Source organism: Scyliorhinus torazame, chromosome 11 (genome assembly GCF_047496885.1).
Source record: "Scyliorhinus torazame isolate Kashiwa2021f chromosome 11, sScyTor2.1, whole genome shotgun sequence".
Classification (NCBI taxonomy): domain Eukaryota; kingdom Metazoa; phylum Chordata; class Chondrichthyes; order Carcharhiniformes; family Scyliorhinidae; genus Scyliorhinus; species Scyliorhinus torazame.
Window position 1 is genome coordinate 150,624,518 of NC_092717.1, and position 21,589 is coordinate 150,646,106.

Consider the following 21,589-nt stretch of genomic DNA (forward strand, 5'->3'; position numbering starts at 1 on the left):
CCGTGTGGAGTTTGCACAATCTCCCTATGTATGCGTGGGTTTCACCCCCACAGCCCAAAGGTGCGCAGGGTAGGTGGATTGGCCACGCTAAATTACCCCTTAATTGGAAAAAAAATAATAATTGGATAATTAAATTTATTTTTTTTTAATTTAGGAAGTTCTAAAAAAAGAGTCATACAGACTCAAAATGTTAACTCAGTTTCTCTCTCCACAGATGCTGTCAGACCTGTCCAGTTTTTCGAGCATTTTCTGTTTCTATTTCTAAATTTCAGCAGTTTTGTGCTGTAGACCTGTTATACCTTCTGGTTCCCGCAATTCAAAATAATCATATTTTTAGATTCAAAATGCTGGAGCTTCATTCAGTGTATTTCGTAGCGCTCTCCAAATTGTCTGGTGGACTGATAGATTGTTGCTCATCACCTGACTTCAGTGCAGCAGTAATTGTGATGCCTGGATGTACATTATCATAACAATTAATTCCTAACTCCTTATGAACAATAGAGCAAGATTTACGCCCACGAGGAGCTGGATTGTGACTGTATGATCTTATTTCATTTAGGACCTTTACATCCTTTTAATCTAAGCTGAATTTGGTATCAGACCTAAAGTTGAAGGACCAGTGTCTAACTCACTTCACAATCCAAGACTTCATCTTCCAATATATGATGCAAACGTTTTAGGACCACAATGTCCCACTCACACATGTGGTGGAATGTAATCCTGACGATGGAAGTCAGAAAGCCCCGTGTTGCTACCTTTGGAAAAGGCCACCCTATTGAATGCCAATCAGACACCTAAGTGGCCAGTAAGGGCCTTTCCCCAAGATCAAGGACCCAGCAAGCGAACCCCCCAACCCCCGCCCGAACTGACGGCTAATCAGAGGTCAGCAGATGTTCATTGCGGGCAGATCCAGTAGGAGCGATATTAGCTGCTGGCAATGCATCCATCACTAGCCCAAGTTCAGTAAGGGTCCCCATGCTGCAAAGAAGTGAGGGTGGGATAAGGGGCCACAGGGCATTTTGTGTAGGTTCAGCAGGAAGTTCAAGGCGGTGGTTTTCAGCATCCTCTGCCCCTTTTCTCATTCCCCGTAGCTCGATCAGGCACCAAGTGCCTACCCCCAGGACCTCACAAGAAAACGCAATGAGTTTGTTTCTCAGGCTCGCCATGTATTAACTGCTTCAAAACAGCTGGTTGAATGCCAGCAGCAGCAGGATAGAAGAAATTAATGCCCACCTAAGGGACTCAATTGGTGGCGGGAAAGACGTCCACTAGTCTCCCTGGCCTGATTAAGCTTTCTGCCATCAAACTCGTCTTGGGGTTAGCAGTAAAATGTGTCCAAAGTGTGACAGATATAAAGGAACATTGGTGGGTTTGCAATCATATATGCACCTTCTTGCTTCTCTCTGAAACATCTAAAACAAGTTTACATATAATAAATTACTTTCAAATGCAATCATTATTATATAAGCAAATGCTGCAGCCACTTTATGAATAAGAACAACTTAGAGACTGAAATGAGGTGTAACTTAGATTATTTCATTGTGAAGACCGCTGTGGAATTAGGAATGTGGATATGTGATATGAAATAGCCTGTACAAACAATTGACCAACAGTTCTTTTAAACAGTGAAACAAAGGAACCCACAATTTCCACAAAGAATGTTTCCTTGAAGACCGTAATACTGCATATTGAGGCTACACCAAAGATTACTCATTACGCCCTCTGTGGAATTCAAAAATGGAACAGCAAGCTGAATGCTACCAAACTGAGGACACCATTCTCTCGCTGTCACATACATGACTTTATATTGTTGAATGTTGATCTCACACAGAATGTACAGTATGATCTGAACAGGCAAGTTTCACACAGTTGGAATTTCATCAAATGTTTATTTATTTCTTTTAAATGAACTTCTATCACAGCCAAGGGCATAATTGAGGTATGTTTTACAATCAACCATTGTTTGAGTAAAATAGAAAAATATTTTTAAAATGATAGAGTAGAAAAAAATAATGCATCGATCATTAGATTAGGATACTTAAATTTTCAGGATTCAAAGTTTAACAATCATTAGAACTTATTCATTGTTCAGGTAAGATTTCACATTTTACATCAGAATTCAGTTAGTTTTAATGTACATGGCTTGCAACGGCTATGAGATCCATCTGCAGGTAGTGAAGTTTAGAGTTTGTCAGCAATTTCACAAAAGAACAGCAGTAGTTCTTGAATGACTCCAGACCGTAATTGTGCAAAGAAGACATTTGAGTAACTCAAGTAACCAGGGCCAAGAATATGCTGAGTTCAATAGATAAAACAATTTGTGCCCGGTAACATGCTCATGAAGACATTTGCAAGATTACTGGCTCATTCAGCAGCAACAACCCATTCTGAACTGGCCAGCATAAGGCTGGTATGGTTTTAGATCCAAGGTCTCATCTGTATACCTCCAACGGTTTGCAATTGTTAAGAAGAAACAGTTTGCTGGTCGGCATGAGTGGATTATCAAGTAGCAAGGTGCCAGTGGCAGAGACTGATGGAATTGTTCCTAACACTCATCTGGGTGGCGGAAAGGTGTTTAAAGGTGGTGGGGGAGCCAAGGCAAAGCGGGGAAGATCTCAACTTTCTATATGGAACTTGTTGGAGTCCAGGTTCTGTGATAAAATTTAAAAATGCGTAACTGTTTGGCTCTCTCCCAGCCCACAACTCCTCGTCCTGCCAAGTCTTCCTGATGGGAAATTCATAATGGTTTCCCTAATCAGGCCTTAAGCTTGAGGCAGCGATGAAGGTGCCCAGGTGGTGAGGTGGACTGGTTTAGAAGGCCTGCCTTGGTTTGCTGGGGCACCCTACCAATCCTGTACATAGGTTTTAGTCCCCTAATCCCCAGTCTCACTCCTTCATCTACTCCTAATACCCTATCATATCCTCAAGCCATATGCCCAGCTCCCCTCTATGACCCCTCATAAACACTCACTGCCCCATACCTCGTAAACATCTCCACGCCCCTTCCATATTCCTGCCTTGCCCCTCTGCATCTCCATATACATTCTTCCAGTGTTCTTTGTACAGAACCAATAAGCCATTGCCAGGTCTGACAAGTTTTTGAAATGCTCTTGAAACTGACAAAATAAGCAAACACACTTTGGAAATCTTTGACAAAAATGCTCATCTTACAACCTCATAATATTGAAACATAGAAATTAGGAGGAGGAGTGGACCATTCGCCCATGCCTTCTGTGGTAGACAATTCCACAGGTTCACTTCCTTTGAGTGAAGAAGTTTTTCCTCATCTCAGTCCTAAATGGTCTTTCCCATACACTGAGACTGTGTCCCTAGTTCTAAATTCTCCCAACCAGGGAAACCATGCTCCCTGTATCTAGTCTGTCCAGCCCTTTTACAGTTTTGTACCATAAAAGTGTAATTCAATCATAGCCATTTACGGTATAAAAAGCTTTAATTCTCTCAATACCCCTTAATCCTGTCCAAATAAACAAACAGGAAATGAAGAAGCACATCAAAGAAAAAATAACTTACCACAACTTCAGGAAGCTGTCAGTCGCACAATGCGAGCAACTGTATGACTAGATTGTTGATGAGTCTGTTAGCCATTCATGAGCTCAGCCAAGCATAGAAACATGGAAAATAGGAGCAGGAGTAGGCCATTCGACCCTACGAACCTGCACTGCTATTCAATACGATCATGGCTGATCTTCCAACTCAGTAACCTGTTCCTGCTTTCCCCTCATATCCTTTGATCCCTTTAGCCCCAAGAGCTATATCTAACTCCTTCTTCAAACCATCCAATGGCCTCAACTGCTTCCTGTGATAGTGAATTCCACAAGCTTACCACTTTCTGGGTGAAGAAACTTCTCATCTCAGTCGTAAAAGGTTTCCCCTTGTAGCCTTACAATATGACCCCTGATTCTGGACACACCCATCATCGGGAACATTGTTCCTGCATCTGCCCTGTCTAGTCCTGTTAAAATTTTATAAGCTTCTATGAAATCCCCCCTCATTCTTCTGAACTCGAGCGAATATAAACCTAACCAACTTAGTATCTCCTCATATGACACTCCCACCATCCCAGGAATCAGCCTGGTAAACCTACTCTGCACTCCCTCTACAGCAAGAACATCCTTCCTAAGATAACAGGAGACCAAATCTTCACACAATATTCCAGGTGTGGCCTCACCAAAGCCCTGTATAATTGCAGCAAGACATCCCTATTCCTGTACTCGAATCCTCTCACTATGAATGCCAACATACCATTTGCCTTCTTTACCGCCAACAGCACCTGCATGCTTACTACCTACAGCGACTGGTGGACGAGAACACCCAGGTTGTATTGCATATTCTCTTTTAATTTATAGCCATTCAGATAATAATCTGCCTTCCTGTTTTTGTTACCAAAGTGGATAACCGCACATTTATCCATATTATATTGCATCTGTCATGCGTTTGCCCACTCCCTCAGCTTGTCCAAATCATACTGAAACATCTCTGCATTCTCCTCAAAGGTCACCTTCCCACTCAGCTTTGTGTCATCTGCAAATATGGAGATATTACATTTAGTACCCTCATCTAAATCATTAATATATATTTTAAGTAGCTGGGGTCCTAGCACTGATTCCTGCAGTACCCCACATTCATAACAAAGCTGTTTTGTAAATCACGTCGGAGTATTTGTTAAATCTGCTTCTGTTGATACAGGCAAACAGATGGCTGAGCTGATTGCCAATGTTGTGATCTTGCCTCCTGGCTGGCAGTGCCCATAAATGCTACTTGCTTGGTGGAGTGTCAGTGATGGGCTTGAGTCAAGCTTTCCACCTCTGATAGCAGGCCTAAGGAGGAGATGAAGGTGGACCAATATTGGGATAGCCAGGTTAAAAGACCCACTTCTATCCATCAAGCTATGGAGATGAGTGTGAATCCCCCTAACCCCGCCCCCTTACCTGTTCATCTCCTATACCCCGATACCCCCAAAACTTTCATCCCATGCCTCCCTCGACTCCCATAACACCCACCTCATAACTTCTCACCCACCATACTCCCAGCCACTCATCCCCTATCCACTCTGAACAGAACTCACAAGCAATATCATAACTTTGGAAAATCTTTGAGTAGTTCTTAAATTTGTCAAAATAAACAAACATTGTTTGAAAATCCACTTGACAAAACACCATGTCTTAACAGTTCTACAATCTATCAAAATAACCAAGCTCACATTCCACTTGCCAGTTGTGTCAATAACCCTTGCTGAGCAGACTCAATTATAACTCGACCAGGCATTCAGAATGAGATTTAATTGAACAACAGTGTCAACAAGCCCTCCTGAGCAAAATCCATTAAAGCCTTTGAAGACAGCCAGAAGCTCAGACATCCATCAAAGCTTTGACAGATAGATGAGCATTCACTATCTTAGTTCAGCTCTGCCACCTAGCCGTTTCAAGGCTTTGAATCAGCCAAACAGATGGTAGAACTAAACTTCAAGAAAATAATATAGGTTATGGGCACATTTCACACCATTATCTCTGGATTTCACTGTCGTACAATGCAGAATAGCATTTGATCTTGTGGATAATTTACTTTTATACATCTAAAGACTTCTCCGCTTTCACACTGCTATTCATTGCATTGATAGTTTGCCAGATATTAGAGCTGACAACCTAGCAATCACATTATTTAAAAATCCCTCACCTTTTTAAAATAAAGGCCTATCATCACTCACTCTATTAAAAGCATATTGAACTCATGATACTGCATTTCATTATGTCAAGTTGAGATCACCTTTCATAAGGTTCCCAACTGTAAACCATGGTCCATGACATCTCTGTGCTGGTGTGATTAACAATATGTGTGGCACGGTAGCACAGTGGTTAGCACTGTTGTTTCACAGAGCCAAGGTCCCAGGTTTGATTTCCGGCTTGGGTCACTGTATGTGCGGCGTCTGCACGTTCTCCCTGTGTCTGCGTGGGTTTCCTCCGGGTGCTCCCACAGTCCCGAAAGATGTGCTGTTAGGTAATTTGGATATTCTGAATTCTCCCGCCATGTACACGAACAGGTGCCGGAATGTGGTGACTAGGGGCTTTTCACAGTAACTTCATTGTAGTGTTAATGTAAGCCTACTTGTGACAATAAAGATTATTAAATTAAATTAATACCAGTCCGACTCAATGAAAGATCTAAAATGTTCATTTCCTCAATGATGCCAGAAAAGTTGGTAAATCCTTTAGCCAGTGGAAGATGGGATGGTCGTGCAACAGCACTGTTTGTATCATTGCCCAAATAAACTTTTACTGTGAATGGTTCCTGTGTAGAGAGGAAAAATAAAGAACTAAAACATTTTGTTTCTAATAGATATACCTGTGAAGACATTGACTTCAACCTACGGACAAATAGCAGTGGTTTACTCCTTTGTCGATTCAATCACTTTAGTCTCATGAAGAAATACATCCAGGTTGGGGGACATAAAGATTTTGTTATCAAACCTAAGATCATGGTAAGGAACAGCCTGTGATATGTTTTATGAACATAGTTTCATCCTAAACAAGAATATGTGTCACCTGACATTGAAACTCATGCAACAGACTAAATGAACAATCTTTTCATGCCATGTGAAGTTTTAAAAAAATATTTATTTTTATTAATGTTTTGCAAAGTTTTTCATAATAAATAGTAATAATCCTAACACAGCAAAATAGAGTGAACATTAACATAGTGCAAAAAGAGAATATACAATAGCAATTAACTAGACGTAACCCCACGCGCCTCAGTCTTCCCACACCCTCCCAATGGAGCACTCACCCCCACTCCCTATGGTTCGCTGCTGCTGCTGACATTTTAATTTTCCCTGAGAAGTCATCGGACGGTATTATGCCCCCGCTCAACAGCAGCTGCTCTGTACAATTGGCAAAATTATTTTCACACATAAGTAGGCATCTGTTCGTGGTGTTGTCGTCCCTTGCTTCTCCCAGATGGAGTTCGCTCCCGTTGTCGTCTCGTGCACACTTCCGCTTCTGCAGCCCTCCCGTCTTCCCCGTTTGCTCTGTTCCTGTGGATGTTAAGTTTGTTAATGTTTCCCTGCCTCCCCCCTCCCCCTCTCTGGCTCTCCTCTATTGTTCCCTGTTTCTTCCCTCTACACCCCCTCTCCCCGCTTCTGCCCCCCCCCATGTTTAGCCTTTCCTTCCTCTTAGATTTAACTGTGTGTCTCCCCCCCTTCCCAGTCTATCTCTCCCTCTCATGCTTTGGCTACTTTCCCCTGTTTCTTGGCTACCTGGCTATTCTTCTGCTTGTTTGTATGCCATGTGAAGTTAAGGAAGAGTTTTTTAAAAAGATTTTTGGGCGAGACTGGCTTCTCCGAGATCGGGCTGCTATTTTGAAAGGTGCCGCTCTCTAAGTGAGCTTGAGGGACCCCCTCCCAGGGACAATGTCACCCCCCGCACACATGTGCATTACCTCACCCCTCCTCCCCTCCCCTCCCACCACCAAGTGAGGACACCTGCGATGGGGTCGTTGATGGCCCCCCTCGCCTTTCAGGACATCCAACCTGCCCCTTTGGCCCCTCCCCTCTTTCAGGACCCCCATCAATCCCCCTTTCATGGGCATGGCCTCCCTCAAGCCCAGGCCTTTGCCAGCCTGGAAGTGTCACCAGGCACCTTGGCAGTGCCATCCTGGTCTAATGACTCATTTAGCCAGATTACAACGCCTTGCGAGATCTCGTTAGATCTAGCGAGGCATTGCATCATGCCTCTCGCGAAATTCACCAACCTCATCGCATCACAGAGTCGGGAATGACAAGGCCGTTCGATTGCGCCCTACATATTTAAATCAAAAATCAAATCAAAAGGAATGGATCTTCACACTCCTAATAATTACCTCCTAGTGCCAGTGAAGTTGATAGGCAATAATTAACATTTATCACATTGTCAAATGTGTACTTAAACTTGAAATTGGCAAGTCTAAACTTTCTCTGGTCAATTTAGTCTGTATCTGGCTCAAAAACATAACAGCTTTATGGTACCCAATGTATTTCAATGATGAGTCAGACAGTGAGATATTGTTTGTGTGAAGCTAACACTGGATCAGTATAATTTGAACAGCGGGTTTTGGATACCCTCATAAAACTGTGCATCTGTTCCTCGCAGGAAGGTACTGTACATTTTGAATATAAACATTCCGACAACAATATCTGTCCCATTCTTTATAAGGAATCTATGAATTTTGTTCTAAACTAATTCAGGTTTGAGCCAAAATCCTATTGTCTTATAATATGATACATCACTGGAAATGTAGAAAATGGGTTCAATTTGTTTCATTGTAATCAAGTGTCTTGAGCTGTCTTAACACCAGTAAAGGTGCATAATATAATTGCAATTATGTTTTAATAATGAATAGGAGAGTAAAAGTAATGTAAAACCTATTTTTAGGATTGTAACTTTTGACTTCCCATCTCTATACAATAAGTGACATTCTTGTGACCTATCTCGCTGTCAATTGGCAATCGAGTGCAATTCTGAATAGTTTTGATTGGTTACACAATTCCACTGTGAACCATGTTGGCACTGACAAAATTCAATTCAAATAGAGGTTTGATCCCTCTGCTGAGGCCATGAATATTAACATGTTGCTGACGAGAGTTGTGAACAGGAGGAACCCCAATGCAGTTTTTAACAATTCTCAGCATATTCCTTCTATCATGCTGGAATTCTTCCTAGAAATCAGAGGTGTGTTACTCCTTTTAGACTACTTTCAGGCTCCACGAGAGTAGCAGTGGGTAAGGCCTGGAGTAGTCTAATCAGTTGGCCATAGTTGATTAATTCGTAGTCATTCATAAACTCAAATAAGAGTTAAAATATAGGCTCATGGTTATAAGCAGTGATATATTTTCATAGTTGCCGCATGCCCTCCAAAGGAGGACTGCGAGGTGGTGTAGGTAGGAAATGTAATTCCTTCCACCTGTGCAAGCTGATGAAATTGTAATCTCTTCTCTCTCCCTTTCATTGAGCTGTAAGGATGTTAAATGGATTTTAGCACTCTCAACTTGGTCCTTTGTGGACCTGAGTCAGCCATACAAAACTACTCAAGTTGCTGATGCGTACTAAAAGAGGCCATTAGGGTTATTGAATCGCTGTTCTGAGGCTAAAATTCAGACAAATCATTACTGGAGTGCTTTACTCTGCTTCACTCTGGTCATAATGAGATTAATCTGCCAGTCCAGAATGCCAGGAGATCAAGCACAGAAGTGCAGCAAGGAAGAAGAACATTGGGAGAGAGAACTTGGGCGGAATTTTCCCATATTTGTTCGAGTGTCAGGCCCCGACTAAAACCCGGACTGTCAATCTCCTGCTGGCAGTCGAGCTTTTAGTCCCGATTCCGTGCCTCTCTGGAAAAAGAAGATTCAGTGGGCGTGTTTTACGCCATAACTCTGGCGTGACGGTGCCTGGTGGATCCGGCTCCACAGAGAATGCAGTGCCCCAATCAGCATCAGGGGTCTCATCTCAACCCCACCTCACCCATTCACAAGTATCAGCATTGGGGCTCTTCCCCCTCCTCCACCACCATCAGCATTGGGGCTCTCGCCATCATGCCTACTCCCCCACCATCAACATTGGGGTTCCGCCCGACACCACAAGCATCAGGGCTCTTCCGCCTCCCCAACCACAAGCATCAGCATCAGGGACTGTTCCAACGCCCCCCAAAACAAACATAGTGTGAACCTCGCCCCCAGAAGGTCCCCCTACCATAGCACTGCCAGGTTGGCACTGTCACTGTCAGCCTGTGCCAGGAGGCAGTGCCCGAAGGCAATGCCAAGGCACTGTCAGGGCATGTCCCTCTCCCTCCCCGGGGGCTAGACTTTCCAGCCCCGGAGATATCCCCTCGACTGATTCACATTTTTCCAAACCTGCTGGAAGCCTCGCCGATGCCATATCACGTCGAGTATGGATATTCAGTGAGGGGACTCATGTGGTGAGGGGATTCGGTAATTGTATTAAAATGAGGTTACTTCCCTTTCTGGGCCTGAACCTCGTTACGTCACTGGCGAGGGGAGTGGAAAATCGGAAAACAACCTCACCGGCAATAATTGCACTTTCCGATTCCCATGGGATTTTCTGCCCGCACCGTCATTTTCGCTGACGGCTAATGCGGGCTGATAGTCACCCCCCCCTTCTGCGCATTTGTTCCTGAAATGCAGTTTCTCATTCTTTTTTTTTTGTGAACTGAAGTACTTGTGGCTATTTCATTCCTGAACATCATTCAAGCCATAAATGAATTTAAAACTATTCTTCGATATTTGGAATGAAACAGAAAATGCCAGAAATACAGGCTGGACATTACAATTTGTTTTGAAACAAAAGCAGAATACTGTTGCTGGAAATCTGTAATGAAAAGAAAATGCTGGAAATACTGAGCATGTCAGGCAGCATCTGTGGAGAAAAGAACCGTATCATCCCTGATATTTGTGTTGAAATTACTCTGGGCGCGATCTACCCGAACGGGAACAAAGTCCCCGAATGTGAGTGCCGAGAAACACCACGCTATCGAACGGCCATTTGGGCAGACTGGGGGCCTTAGCAGGGAACGCGTGGCCGAGGCCACACTTGATCCCACCAATTTTAAATGGCGTGCCAATATCTCAACCCCACCCCCTGACGTGACCACTGGAACCCCCCCCAAGCCCCAACTCACCTATAAGGGGGTCCTCGGCCCCGCCTGCCCCCCTCCCCCCGCCTACCCGTGCAGAGCACCCCCGGGCCCGATCCCTGTCACAGGAAAATGCCAACCTGGCACAATAGCACTGCCTGTTTAGCACCCTGGCAGCGCCCCTACCAGTTGGCAGTGCCACCCGGGTACCTTGGTAGGACCAGGCTGGCACACTGATGGCACTGCCAGGGTGCCAGACTGCATGTACCAGCCTGGCAGTGCCAAGGTGCCCGCGTGGCACCAGCAGTGCTGAGGTACCACTCTGCCCAGAAGGCAAGCACATGGGGGCGTCTTATCCCTTGGGAGACCCCCCCACGAGTGCCATTCCGTGGTCCCCTTTTGTGGAGTCCAGCACTGAACGGCGCTCATCCAAAATCTTCAAGGCAAGAGGGTTAGATTCCACACCTTGGGTAGATCGAGGGAGTTCATATTAGAGTGAGATTAGCTGTCTCACTCTAAAATGCAGATAATGCTAAAAAATGACGGGATTCACATTGAGTCGTCCCTTTAGCCCCAAGAGCTATATCTAATTCCTTCTTGAAATTACACAACATTTTGGCCTCAACTACTTTCAGTGGTAGCGAACTCCACAGATTCATCACTCTCTGGGTGAAGAAATTTCTCCTCACCTCAGTCCTAAAAGGTTTACTCCTTATCCTCAAACTATGACCCCTAGTTCTGGAGTCTCCCACCATCAGGAACATTCTTTCTGAATCTATCCGGTCTAATCATGTTAGAATTTTATAAGCTTCTATGAGATCCCCTCTCACTCTTCTAAACTCCAGTGAATATAATCCTAACTGACTTAGTCACTCCTCACATGACAGTCCCGCCATCCCAGGAATCAGCCTGGTAAATTTTGCTGCACTCCCTCCATAGCAAGAACATCCTTCCTCAGATAAAGACTCCAAAGCTGTAGTTCAGGTGTGGCCTCACCAATGCCCTATACAATTGCAGAAAAACATCCCTATTCCTAAATTCAAATCCTCTCCCTATAAAGGCCAACATACCATTTGCCTTCTTTGCTGCCTGCTGTACCTGTGTGCTTACTTTCAGTGACTGATGCACGAGGACACCAAGATCTCGCTGAGTATGTACTTCACTCAATTTACACCTGTCATGTGAGAGTACCTTTGAGAAATGGGTGTTTATAAATGGGTGTGTATATAAGTATCTGTAGTGAGGGTACCTTTAAGAAATGGGTGTTTATTACTGCAGTGATGTCAGAGAGTGGGTGGAGCTGGGCTGTCTGTCAGCTTTTTACTTTCGTTTTAGGCTGCTTCCTGGAGGGTGTGTTTTAGTTTTGTTTTCAGAGCTGGATAGCTGCAGTGACAGCCAGAAGGTGTATTAAAGTCTCTCTGTAATCTAAAGACTGTAAATCGATCCTGGTGATTTAAAACTAATAACAGTAGTGACTTTAACCTGATGTGCTTCTGGTAAAAGGTGTTTTAAGTCTTATGGATGTTAAAAGGAAAGCTTAAAGGATTATTTAGTGTTGTATTCTTTGAGGTTTGTATTTGAATTAATGGTTGCTAAGATGTTCACTGTTTGTTTTAAAAAGGTTAACTTGAATTCATAGAATAAACATTGTTTTGCTTAAAAAAATACTTTTCCATTTCTGCTGTACCACACCTGTAGAGTGGGCCGTGTGCTCCCCATACCACAGTCTATTAAAAGTTGTGGGTCAGGTGAACTCCATGATACACTTTGGGGTTCTCTAAACCCTGGCACATAACATACCCATAAAAATAATAATCTGCCTTCGTATTTTTGCTACCAAAGCAATAACTACATTTATCCACATGATACTGCATCTGCCATGCCCACTCACTTAGCCTGTCCAAAACCCACTGAAGCATCTGCAACATACTCACAGCTCACCCTCCCATTCAACTTTGTATCATCTGCAAATTTGGAGATACTACATTTAGCTCCCTCGTCCAAATCATAAATATACAATGTGAACAGTTGGGGTCCTGGCACAGATCACTGTGTTACCCCATTAGTCACTGTCTGCCAATCCATTTATTCCAACTCTTTGCTTCCTGTCGGCGAAACAGCTTTCTTTTTTTTAATAAACATTTTATTGAGGTATTTATGATTTTATAACAGTAACTAACTGAAGAAAGTGTACAGACAATTACAAATGTAGTGCAAAAGCCTTCTTCCTCTCTCACAGGTCCCATCTTTTCTAACCCCCTACACTACACTAAACTAGCCCCACAACCCCCCCCCTTTCATTCTGCTGACGGTTAATTTTCTCTAAAGAAGTCGACTAATGGCTGCCACCTCCGGGCGAACCCTAACGGTGACCCTCTCAAGGCGAACTTGATTTTCTCTAGATCGCTAGAGAATGTCAGTAAGCCAGGTCTCCGACTTCAGGGGCTTTGAGTCCCTCCAAGCTAATAATATCTGTCTCCGGGCTATCAGTGAGGCAAAGGCCAGAACGTCTGCCTCTTTCTCCTCCTGGAATCCCGGCTCTGCTCAACGCATCCGCCCAGAGACCATCCTCTATCTCTCCTCCTAACTCCTCTTCCCATTTGTATTTCAGCTCCTCGGTCTGTGTTTCCTCTGACCTCATAAGCTCCTTATAGATGTCCGAAACCTTCCCTTCTCCCACCCACACTCTGGAAACTACCCTGTCTTGTATCCCCCTTGGTGGTAGGCGTGGGAAGATTGCGACCTGCCTGCGTAGGAAGTCCCGCGCCTGCAGGTACCTAAATTCATTCCGTCCCGTCAATTCAAATTTCACTTCCAGTTCCCTCAAGCTGGGAAAGCTCCCCTCTATAAACATATCGCCCATCCTCACTATCCCTGCTCTCTGTCATCTCCGGAACCCTCCATCTAACCTCCCCGGGGCAAACCGGTGATTATTGCAATTTGGAGACCAGATCGATGCTCCCTCTGCTCCCACATGTCTTCTCCATTGCCCCAGACCCCGGCCAGTAATAATTACTAAAGTTCAGGAGTGCCAGCCCGCACTCCAACATCCCCTTTTGAACTCGCGGGGTCTTAGCCGCCCATACAAAGCCCGAGATCACCTTGTTGACCCGCTTGAAAAAGGACCGAGGAATAAAGATGGGGAGGCACTGAAACACAAACAGGAATCTCGGGAGAACCGTCATTTTCACTGTCTGTACCCTCCCAGCCAGTGACAGCGGGAGCACGTCCCACCTTCGAAAATCCTCCTTCATTTGGTCTACTAGTCGGGCCAGATTTAGCTTGTGCAGCCGTTCCCATTCCTGCGCCACCTGGATGCCTAGGTACCGAAAGCTTCCCCCTACCACTCTAAACGGCAGCTCCCCCAATCGTCTCTCCTGTCCCCTTGCCTGAATCGTGAACATCTCGCTTTTCCCCATGTTCAATTTGTAACCCAAAAACGGCCAGAATCCCCATAATTTCTTCCATCCTTTCCAATGGGTCCGACACATATAAGAGCAGATCGTTCGCATATAGCAAGACTCGACCCCCGGTGCAGCCTAAAAAAGCCCGATGTTCGTCCGAAAGCGCAAGCATTCTACTGGCCTTCTCCCCATATTCATAGATCACTCCCCTCGCCTTCCTCAGCTGCTCCACCACCTTCCCTGTTGTTAACAAGCCAAACTCCGCCTGTAGCCTCTGTCGTTCCCTTAGAAGCCCTGCCTCTGGGGTCTCCGCATACCTCCTGTCGACCTGTAATATTTCCTTTATCAGTCAGTCCGTCTCTGCTCTGTCTGCCTTCTCCCTGTGGGCCCGTATTGAGATCAGCTCCCCTCTAACCACGCCTTCAGCGCCCCCTAGACCACTGCAGCTGAAACTTCCCCCATGTAGTTGACTTCCAGATAGTTCTGGATACATTTCGTCAGCAGCCCACACACCTTCTCATCAGCTAAAAGTCCCATGTCCAGCCTCCAGTGCGGCCCCTGGCTACCCTCCTTGCTCACCTGTAGGTCAACCCAGTGCGGGGCATGATCCGAGATCGTGATCGCTGAATACTCAGTGTCCACTACCCCCATCAGTAAAGCCCCATTCAGGATAAAAAAGTAAATCCGGGAGTACACTTTATGCACGTGCGAGTAGAAGGAAAACCCCTTCACTCTCGGCCGCCCAAATCTCCATGGGTCCACCCCCCCCCCCCCCATCTGCTCCATAAACCCCTTTAGCTCTTCTCCCCCCCCCCCCCCCCCCCCGCGCCCCCCATCTGCTCTATAAACCCTTTTAGCTCCTTTGCCATTGCCGGCACCTTGCCTGTCCTTGAGCTAGATCGGTCTAGCCCTGGGTTAATGACTGTGTTGAAGTCATCGTGTCCCCCCCCCACCCTACCCAATAACCAGCTTATGCGATTCCAGGTCCGGGATCTTCCCCAACATCCTCCAATTTGGCGCGTACACATTCACGAGTACCACCGGCAGCCCCTCCAGCTTCCCACTGACCATTATGTACCGACCCACAAATCTGCAACTATTCTTCCCACTTCGAATGACACTCGCTTATTAATCAGGATCGCAACCCCTCTAGTCTTAGAGTCCAGACCCGAGTGGAAAACCTGTCCGACCCATCCCTTCCTTAGTCTGACCTGGTCAGTTACTCTAAGGTGCGTCTACTGCAACATTGCCACGTCCGCCTTCAGTCCCCTCAAATGTGTGAACACGCGTGCCCTCTTAACCGGTCCATGTAGCCCTCTTACGTTCCATGTGATCAGCCTGGTTGGGGGGCATCTCGCTCCCGCCCGCCGATCAACGATCACTTTTCTTAGGCCAGTCTCCAGCCCGCGCCCCTCGCATCCGCAGGCCCGCCCCCAGGCAGCCCCCGACCTCCCTTTTGTCCCACAGCAAAAATCCCTCCCCGTCAGCAGAACATTTCCCCCCCCCCCCCCCCCCCAGTAACAGCACTATACACACAGCTCCCTTCAACAAGCATAACATCTGCTCACCCCCCCACTGCGCTTCCGTGTGTGTGAGCTAGCCCACGCAGCTAGCTTGGTGGCCCCCGCCCATGGCGCCAGACATTTTCCCACCTATTGTTCCCTCCCCCCAGCTCGGACCCACACATATGCAACGTAAACAATCCCAACCCAATTGCCCAAAAGAAACACAAAGAAAATCAGAACGAAGATCCAACATCTAACATTCATATCCATCCCCCATCAGTGCAAATGCAAAGTTTAATTCAAGCAGCTCGTCTGCAGACCCCAAATCAATACAAAAGGCATTGCAAGTAACATCCAAAGACAAAAACTTCTAAAATAAAAAAAAAACATGAACACTGCAGCAAAGTTCAGTCCAAACACCTCAGTCCGCGACCAGCCCTTTCCTTCTAGCAAAGTCCATCGCTTCCTCGGGCGACTCAAAATAGAAATGTTGCTCTTCGTGCGTAACCCAAAGACGGGCCGGATACAGTAGTCCAAACTTTACCTTCTTCTTGAAAAGGGTCGATTTTATCTGGTTGAACCCTGCTCTTCTCCTGGCCACATCCGCACTGAGATCCTGATATATACGCAGGACGCTGTTCTCCCATTTACAGCTCCATGCCTGCCTGGCCCACCGCAGAATGCACTCTTTGTCCAGGTACCTGCGGAATCTCACCACCATTGCTCTCGGGGGGTCACCTACACGCGGCTTCCTCGCTAGCGCTCTGTGCACCCGTCCACCTCCAAGGGGCGGGTGACCGTCCCCTCCCCCAGTAGCTTCTCAAAAATACCCTCTATGTATGCCCCTGCATCCGTTCCTTCGGACCCCTCTGGGAGACCCACGATTCTCAGGTTCTGCCGGTGGGACCTGTTCTCTAGGTCTTCCACCTTCTCCTGGAGCCTTTTCTGTTGGTCTCTCAGCATCCCCACCTCCAACTCCACTGCAGCTTGGTGCTCCTCCTGCTCAGTCAGTGCCTTCTCCACTTTCTGGATCGCTCGAGCTTGAGCATCCAGTCTGAGTTCAAGCTGCGCAATCGACTCCTCAATCGGGTCCAAGCATTCCTGTTTCTGCTTGGCGAAGCCCTCCTGTATAGACTGCATCAGCTGCTCCGTCGACCGCTGGGTCGTCGAACCAGAACTCCAGTCGTCCGCAATGCTTTCTCCCATTACAGCCTCAGCCCAAGCCTTGTCCGTTCGCCTATTTCTTCCTTTGCGAGCACTCCTGGTCCGCCTCTCCATGCACTGATGTAGGATTCTTCGTCACAGTTGCATCCAACATCAATTTTCCACTTCAGATCCGACAAAAAATCGGGGAAAAGGGTCCAAAGTTCCGACCCGAGCGGGAGCCACTAAATGTGCGACCGACTCCTCCATAGCCGCCACCCGACACTGGTTAACCAGCTTTCTATCCATCTCAAGACACTACCCACAAGCACATGTGCTTTAAGTAATCTGCTATGCGAGACCTTGCATACTTCCTATGCAAGTTTCAGTTTATGGATGAGGATATTAAAAATATTTATGTCTTTTACACTTGCCTTCAACAATAAAATTAAATTCAAGTCTACAAGATTGCCTACTCTTGAGCTTTGGTTGGTGTTAATCACGCAGGGTAAGTGCACGGCCAATTCCAGCCCTACGTGCCCTGGAGTCACATCACAAGTGAATTAATCAATAATTCTGATAAAATACTGTTGTATCTGCAAAACTCAGATACTTTGACACTATATCAATCAAAGTTTTACCCAGGTGTCCTTAGTTGTAAGCTGGACAAAGGACAAACACAAGTAAAGGTTTAATAAGTGTCTTAATAATAATACTATTAACCCTTAAAATACCCATATAAAACAAGAGGATACCCCAGATTTAGGTATACTACCCGCAAAGATGGCTTGGTAGGCTGTGGATCTGCTGGAATTCCTCTGGCCCATCTTCACAAAGGTGGTTCTTGCTGCCGGTCTCTTCCTTGCTTCCTTCCTTCATTCCGGACTGGTCAAGGTCACCTCGCACACCGAATCTTTGCTGCTGGTGTGTCTGAGATGCGTTCCTTTATCCCCCTCTCTTCTCGTCTTTCCAGAAACTTCTCTGGTTTCCGGCCAACGAGGTCTCGGGAGGGGTCGCATTACTCAGTGGGTTTCTTGGTGTCTGCCTGACAGGACACCGGGGCCCGCACCCAGGTGTCCATCTCCATGGTTTTGCTTACATGCGACCTGTTGCTATATAAGGTAACGGCAGGAACTCTAGGTGACAGAAAGTCTGGCCCGATCAGAGCTTCTAACAATAGGCCGGTGCATTTCAATGGGGTGCGATGATCTCCTACTGGATCTCAGTAGAGTGCGATGATTTTTGATGGGTGATTGGCCGGACAGACATGATCTGGCAGCTTGTCTGTTGGTTGTGTGTTTGACTTTGGTCAAGTCTGAATTCCGACAGCCTACTTGAGGTTTTACTGCAGCAAGATTTTCAAATGCCCAATTCTTTAATTTAGGATATCCAATTTAATCGGGCGAATTCTTTAATTTAAAATACCCAATTTTAATTGAGCCTAAATCTAGGCCTTGCTAGGTTACTACAATGCGCAAAGTCTTTGGCCCCTGGCTGCCCAATAATAACAGTCATCAAATATGTAAGTTGAAACACAATTACCACTTATTTATAACAAGAATAATAATGAAATATGGAGTAAATCCAGCTGGATAACTGGAATATATTACTCACCACTTTTCCTGGAGAGGTCACTTTGCTTCACATTAAACTCTGCTTTCAGTTTGTGGTTTATTTCCAGACTCTACCTTTTCTGGAGGGTTGGTCAGTTCACATCAGCCTTTTTCTGCAGAGAGTGTTGATCGGTTCTCTCCTGCCTGCACTGCCTGTTATGGTTCTCTGATAGATAGATTCGTCCAGGCTCCTTGCCAGTTCAGAAACACAGCCTTTTTGGAGAAAATGGAGAGGGGAGAGGGCAGTGGTCCTTCCTCAGGTCTGCCAAGAGTCAACCCGAATCCAAAACCCAACACTTGAAGCTCTGAAACATTCCACTGGGATCAGATCCAATCACCACCTGTTACCAGGCAGAGCACAGCCTTATGGGCTAATTCATTGGCCACCAATCAAACCGAGTCATCACTGATGTCAACCAGTCTTAAATAGCTTCTGGATCCTTCTGTTTGAATTAAACGTACAAACTGCTTGGGAATAAACAGGAACAAACAGGAAGGACCCTTACATTATCTATGGAGTAAAACTTATACTCTAGGCAAATGATGTCAAGTTGTCTGCAAATACTTGATATTGTAACATGTGGTTGATCCTAATTGGTTGGTTAAAATTTGAAAATCCAAGCTGTGCATTTGCAGTTAATGAACTGTTCTCATCGGCAGGATCTGCCGGTCCTGCCCATCTGGCGGAATTTACCCCAAGTCAATGGATGTTTGGCTGGCTCGCCGTATCCACATCCCACCATAGCAAGGCCGTAAAATCCTGACCAATGTTTTCCCTGTTTGGCATTAAAGATGCCGCTACTAAAATTCCTGTATATTTTACTGATTTTGTTAATATATTTGTGAAGATTAGTTTCCACGGGTCTCATTATATTGTGTATCAGAAAGGAATAGTTGGGAGCTTTGGACTGATCGAGGTAACCTTGCAGCAACTCATTTTCCTTCCTGACCTATTCGTTGATAACCTTGTTTTTCTTGTGTACAGGTGAGTGATAGCCTGAAGATAATTTCTGCTTCTCAGTACGTCTGTGCTCCAGATAGTGAAAGCACAATGCTGGCTGCTCCTGCCCAGTTTCTCCTGGAAAAGTTCCTGCAACATGCGAGTTACAAACTCTTTCCTAAAGGTGTACGCAACAGTAAGAATCCCGTTTTAGCTATTGATTGCTACATGAACCTGGGTCCTGAGGTGAGACTTTGCCTACATCAATCACTGCAATGAACTCAAGTGTTAACCATGCACTAATTCTGAGATGCATATCGTGTACAGTACTCGTAACATTTAATGTGGATCTTTCTGCAATTCCTGATTCAAGTGACACTTCCAACAGGAAAGAATGAGCATTATGATAAAAGTGTGTTCTGAGTGAAATAGCAATATAATGAAACATGTTTTCTTTTAATGAATGTATTTGGAGGGGGGGATTTTCACAAAAAAGTTGCCAAAAAGGAGACACTTATCGTCATTGGTCTGTCTGGTCATCAGATTCAGACGTTCTTCAGCATTGCATTAAAAAATTAACTCCTGGAGTTTGCAGATTTTATCACTAAAATTAAACTTGGTTGCCACATTATAAAAAATATTATACAGAGACTGGAGTGGGTGCAAAAAATATGAACAAGAAGGACTGAGAGCTTATCCCAGTCAGAAAAGGAAGGGCAGCCCAGATCCCTTTTCTCTTGAAAAGAGAAAGCGGACGGGTGACTTAACTGAGGTCTTTAAAAATGGTGGACGGTTTTGATAGAGCAATTACAGAGGGCTGCTTTTCGGCTGAGACTGTTTCTGGGTCCGAAATCCCACATGCTATACTTTGTAATTTTGATGCCACCTTAATTGGCATAGAGGCCAATCAAGTTGGAGGGCCAATCAAACGCCTTCCAACTTCAAAGAAGCAGCTAGCTGCAATAAAGGATAAGTAACGGAGAGGGCGCTTTATCATAAAAGTGTCCCCTCGCCAACATTTTCAGAAATTTACTTTTTTTAAAATGGAGAAAGCAGCCAACCCGCCACTGTTTTTTTGGGGGGTGGGGGGAATCCGTCAAATGGATGCCCTTTGGCTGCACGCTAAACAGGGAGGGCCTTTAGGTCTGCTTGGAGCGCTGGCATCCAGGTCTGCCATTGGGTTCCCGCATACAGACAGTTGAACTGCTCCCATTTCCATTAGCTGTCTGAAAATTTGATCTCCATTGACTGCCTTTAACAAGGCTCTTAATTAATCTAATCGGCTCCAAAATGGGAATGATGTCAGCAAAGTAGTATTCTGGCCAGCATGGTATTTTAAGACCCCTTCCATCCGCTGTCATTCCCAACCTCGATAGGACCCTAAAATCCCATCCATACAGAGTGTTTTCACTTGTGGGGAAGAGCAAAACTAGAAGCCATGAGCTTAAGATAGTCACCAAGAGGTCAAGTAGGGAATGTGGAAGATTTTTATTTACCCAGGGATTGATAAAAATGTGAAATTCCCTATTACAAGAGGTGGAATAGTATTGATGCATTTAAGGGGAGGCTAGATAAATATATGTGGGAGAAAGGAATAGAAAGTATTGTTGGTAGAGTTAATTGAGGAAGGACGAAAGGCTGAAGTGGGACATAAACACCACCAGGGACTGGTTGGGCCGAAGAGCCTGATTCTGTGCTATATGTAATTGTATGTAATAATCAGGAACCAGATATTCCTAAATATTTCACCTAACCTTTTTTATTTATTCCCATTCTTAGATTGCTGTCTGTTACATAAGTTCGCGACCTCACTCAGTTAACATAAAATTTGAGGAGGTGTTGTTCAGTGGGCTTCTCCTCTACCTCTGTGACTCATTCGTTGTTGCTGACTTTCTCAAAAAGTTCCTCTTTCTTAAAGGTGATGGAATTTTCATTTTTCATTTTTGCTGAATCGACTAACAATGGTGACCAGGGGACTTGACTGTTTGATATTTAGTTTTATTTGCTTCTAGTTGATAAGTTTCCCTATTTTTCACCCAATATATTCGGAGGTAACACTGGGTGGAAACAAACCTTATCAGATAGTGCTCCGATGAAATTGATAATGGGGGTGATTTAATGGGGAAGGAGAGGGGGAGGGGAAAGGGAGCTGCGCCATAAGAGGCGGGTCAGGTGAAGGGATGTTCCCGCACCAGAAAGAATAAGGCGGGAAGACAGGCGCAAGGCGGATGGGAGTTCCCCCACACGGGGGGGGGTCGAGGAGTGAGCAGGAGTAGCCGGGGTCAGTTGAAGTCAGCTGACTTACGGAAGTGATATGGGGGGAGCAATCATGCTAGATAGGGATCT

General features: G+C 45.4%; 1 protein-coding gene across 4 annotated transcripts in view; it reads left to right on the top strand.

Annotated features, from left to right (window-relative positions):
- The window catches only part of greb1l (GREB1 like retinoic acid receptor coactivator), a 417,126-nt gene that overhangs the window by 384,455 nt on the left and 11,082 nt on the right, over positions 1–21,589 (top strand). For all 4 annotated transcript variants that reach the window (XM_072467885.1, XM_072467884.1, XM_072467887.1 and 1 more), the window contains 4 exons: positions 1,627–1,854; positions 6,355–6,496; positions 19,289–19,489; positions 21,023–21,161. In XM_072467885.1, the coding sequence (XP_072323986.1) occupies positions 1,627–1,854; positions 6,355–6,496; positions 19,289–19,489; positions 21,023–21,161 (710 nt within the window). The remainder of the gene's footprint in view (positions 1–1,626; positions 1,855–6,354; positions 6,497–19,288; positions 19,490–21,022; positions 21,162–21,589) is intronic.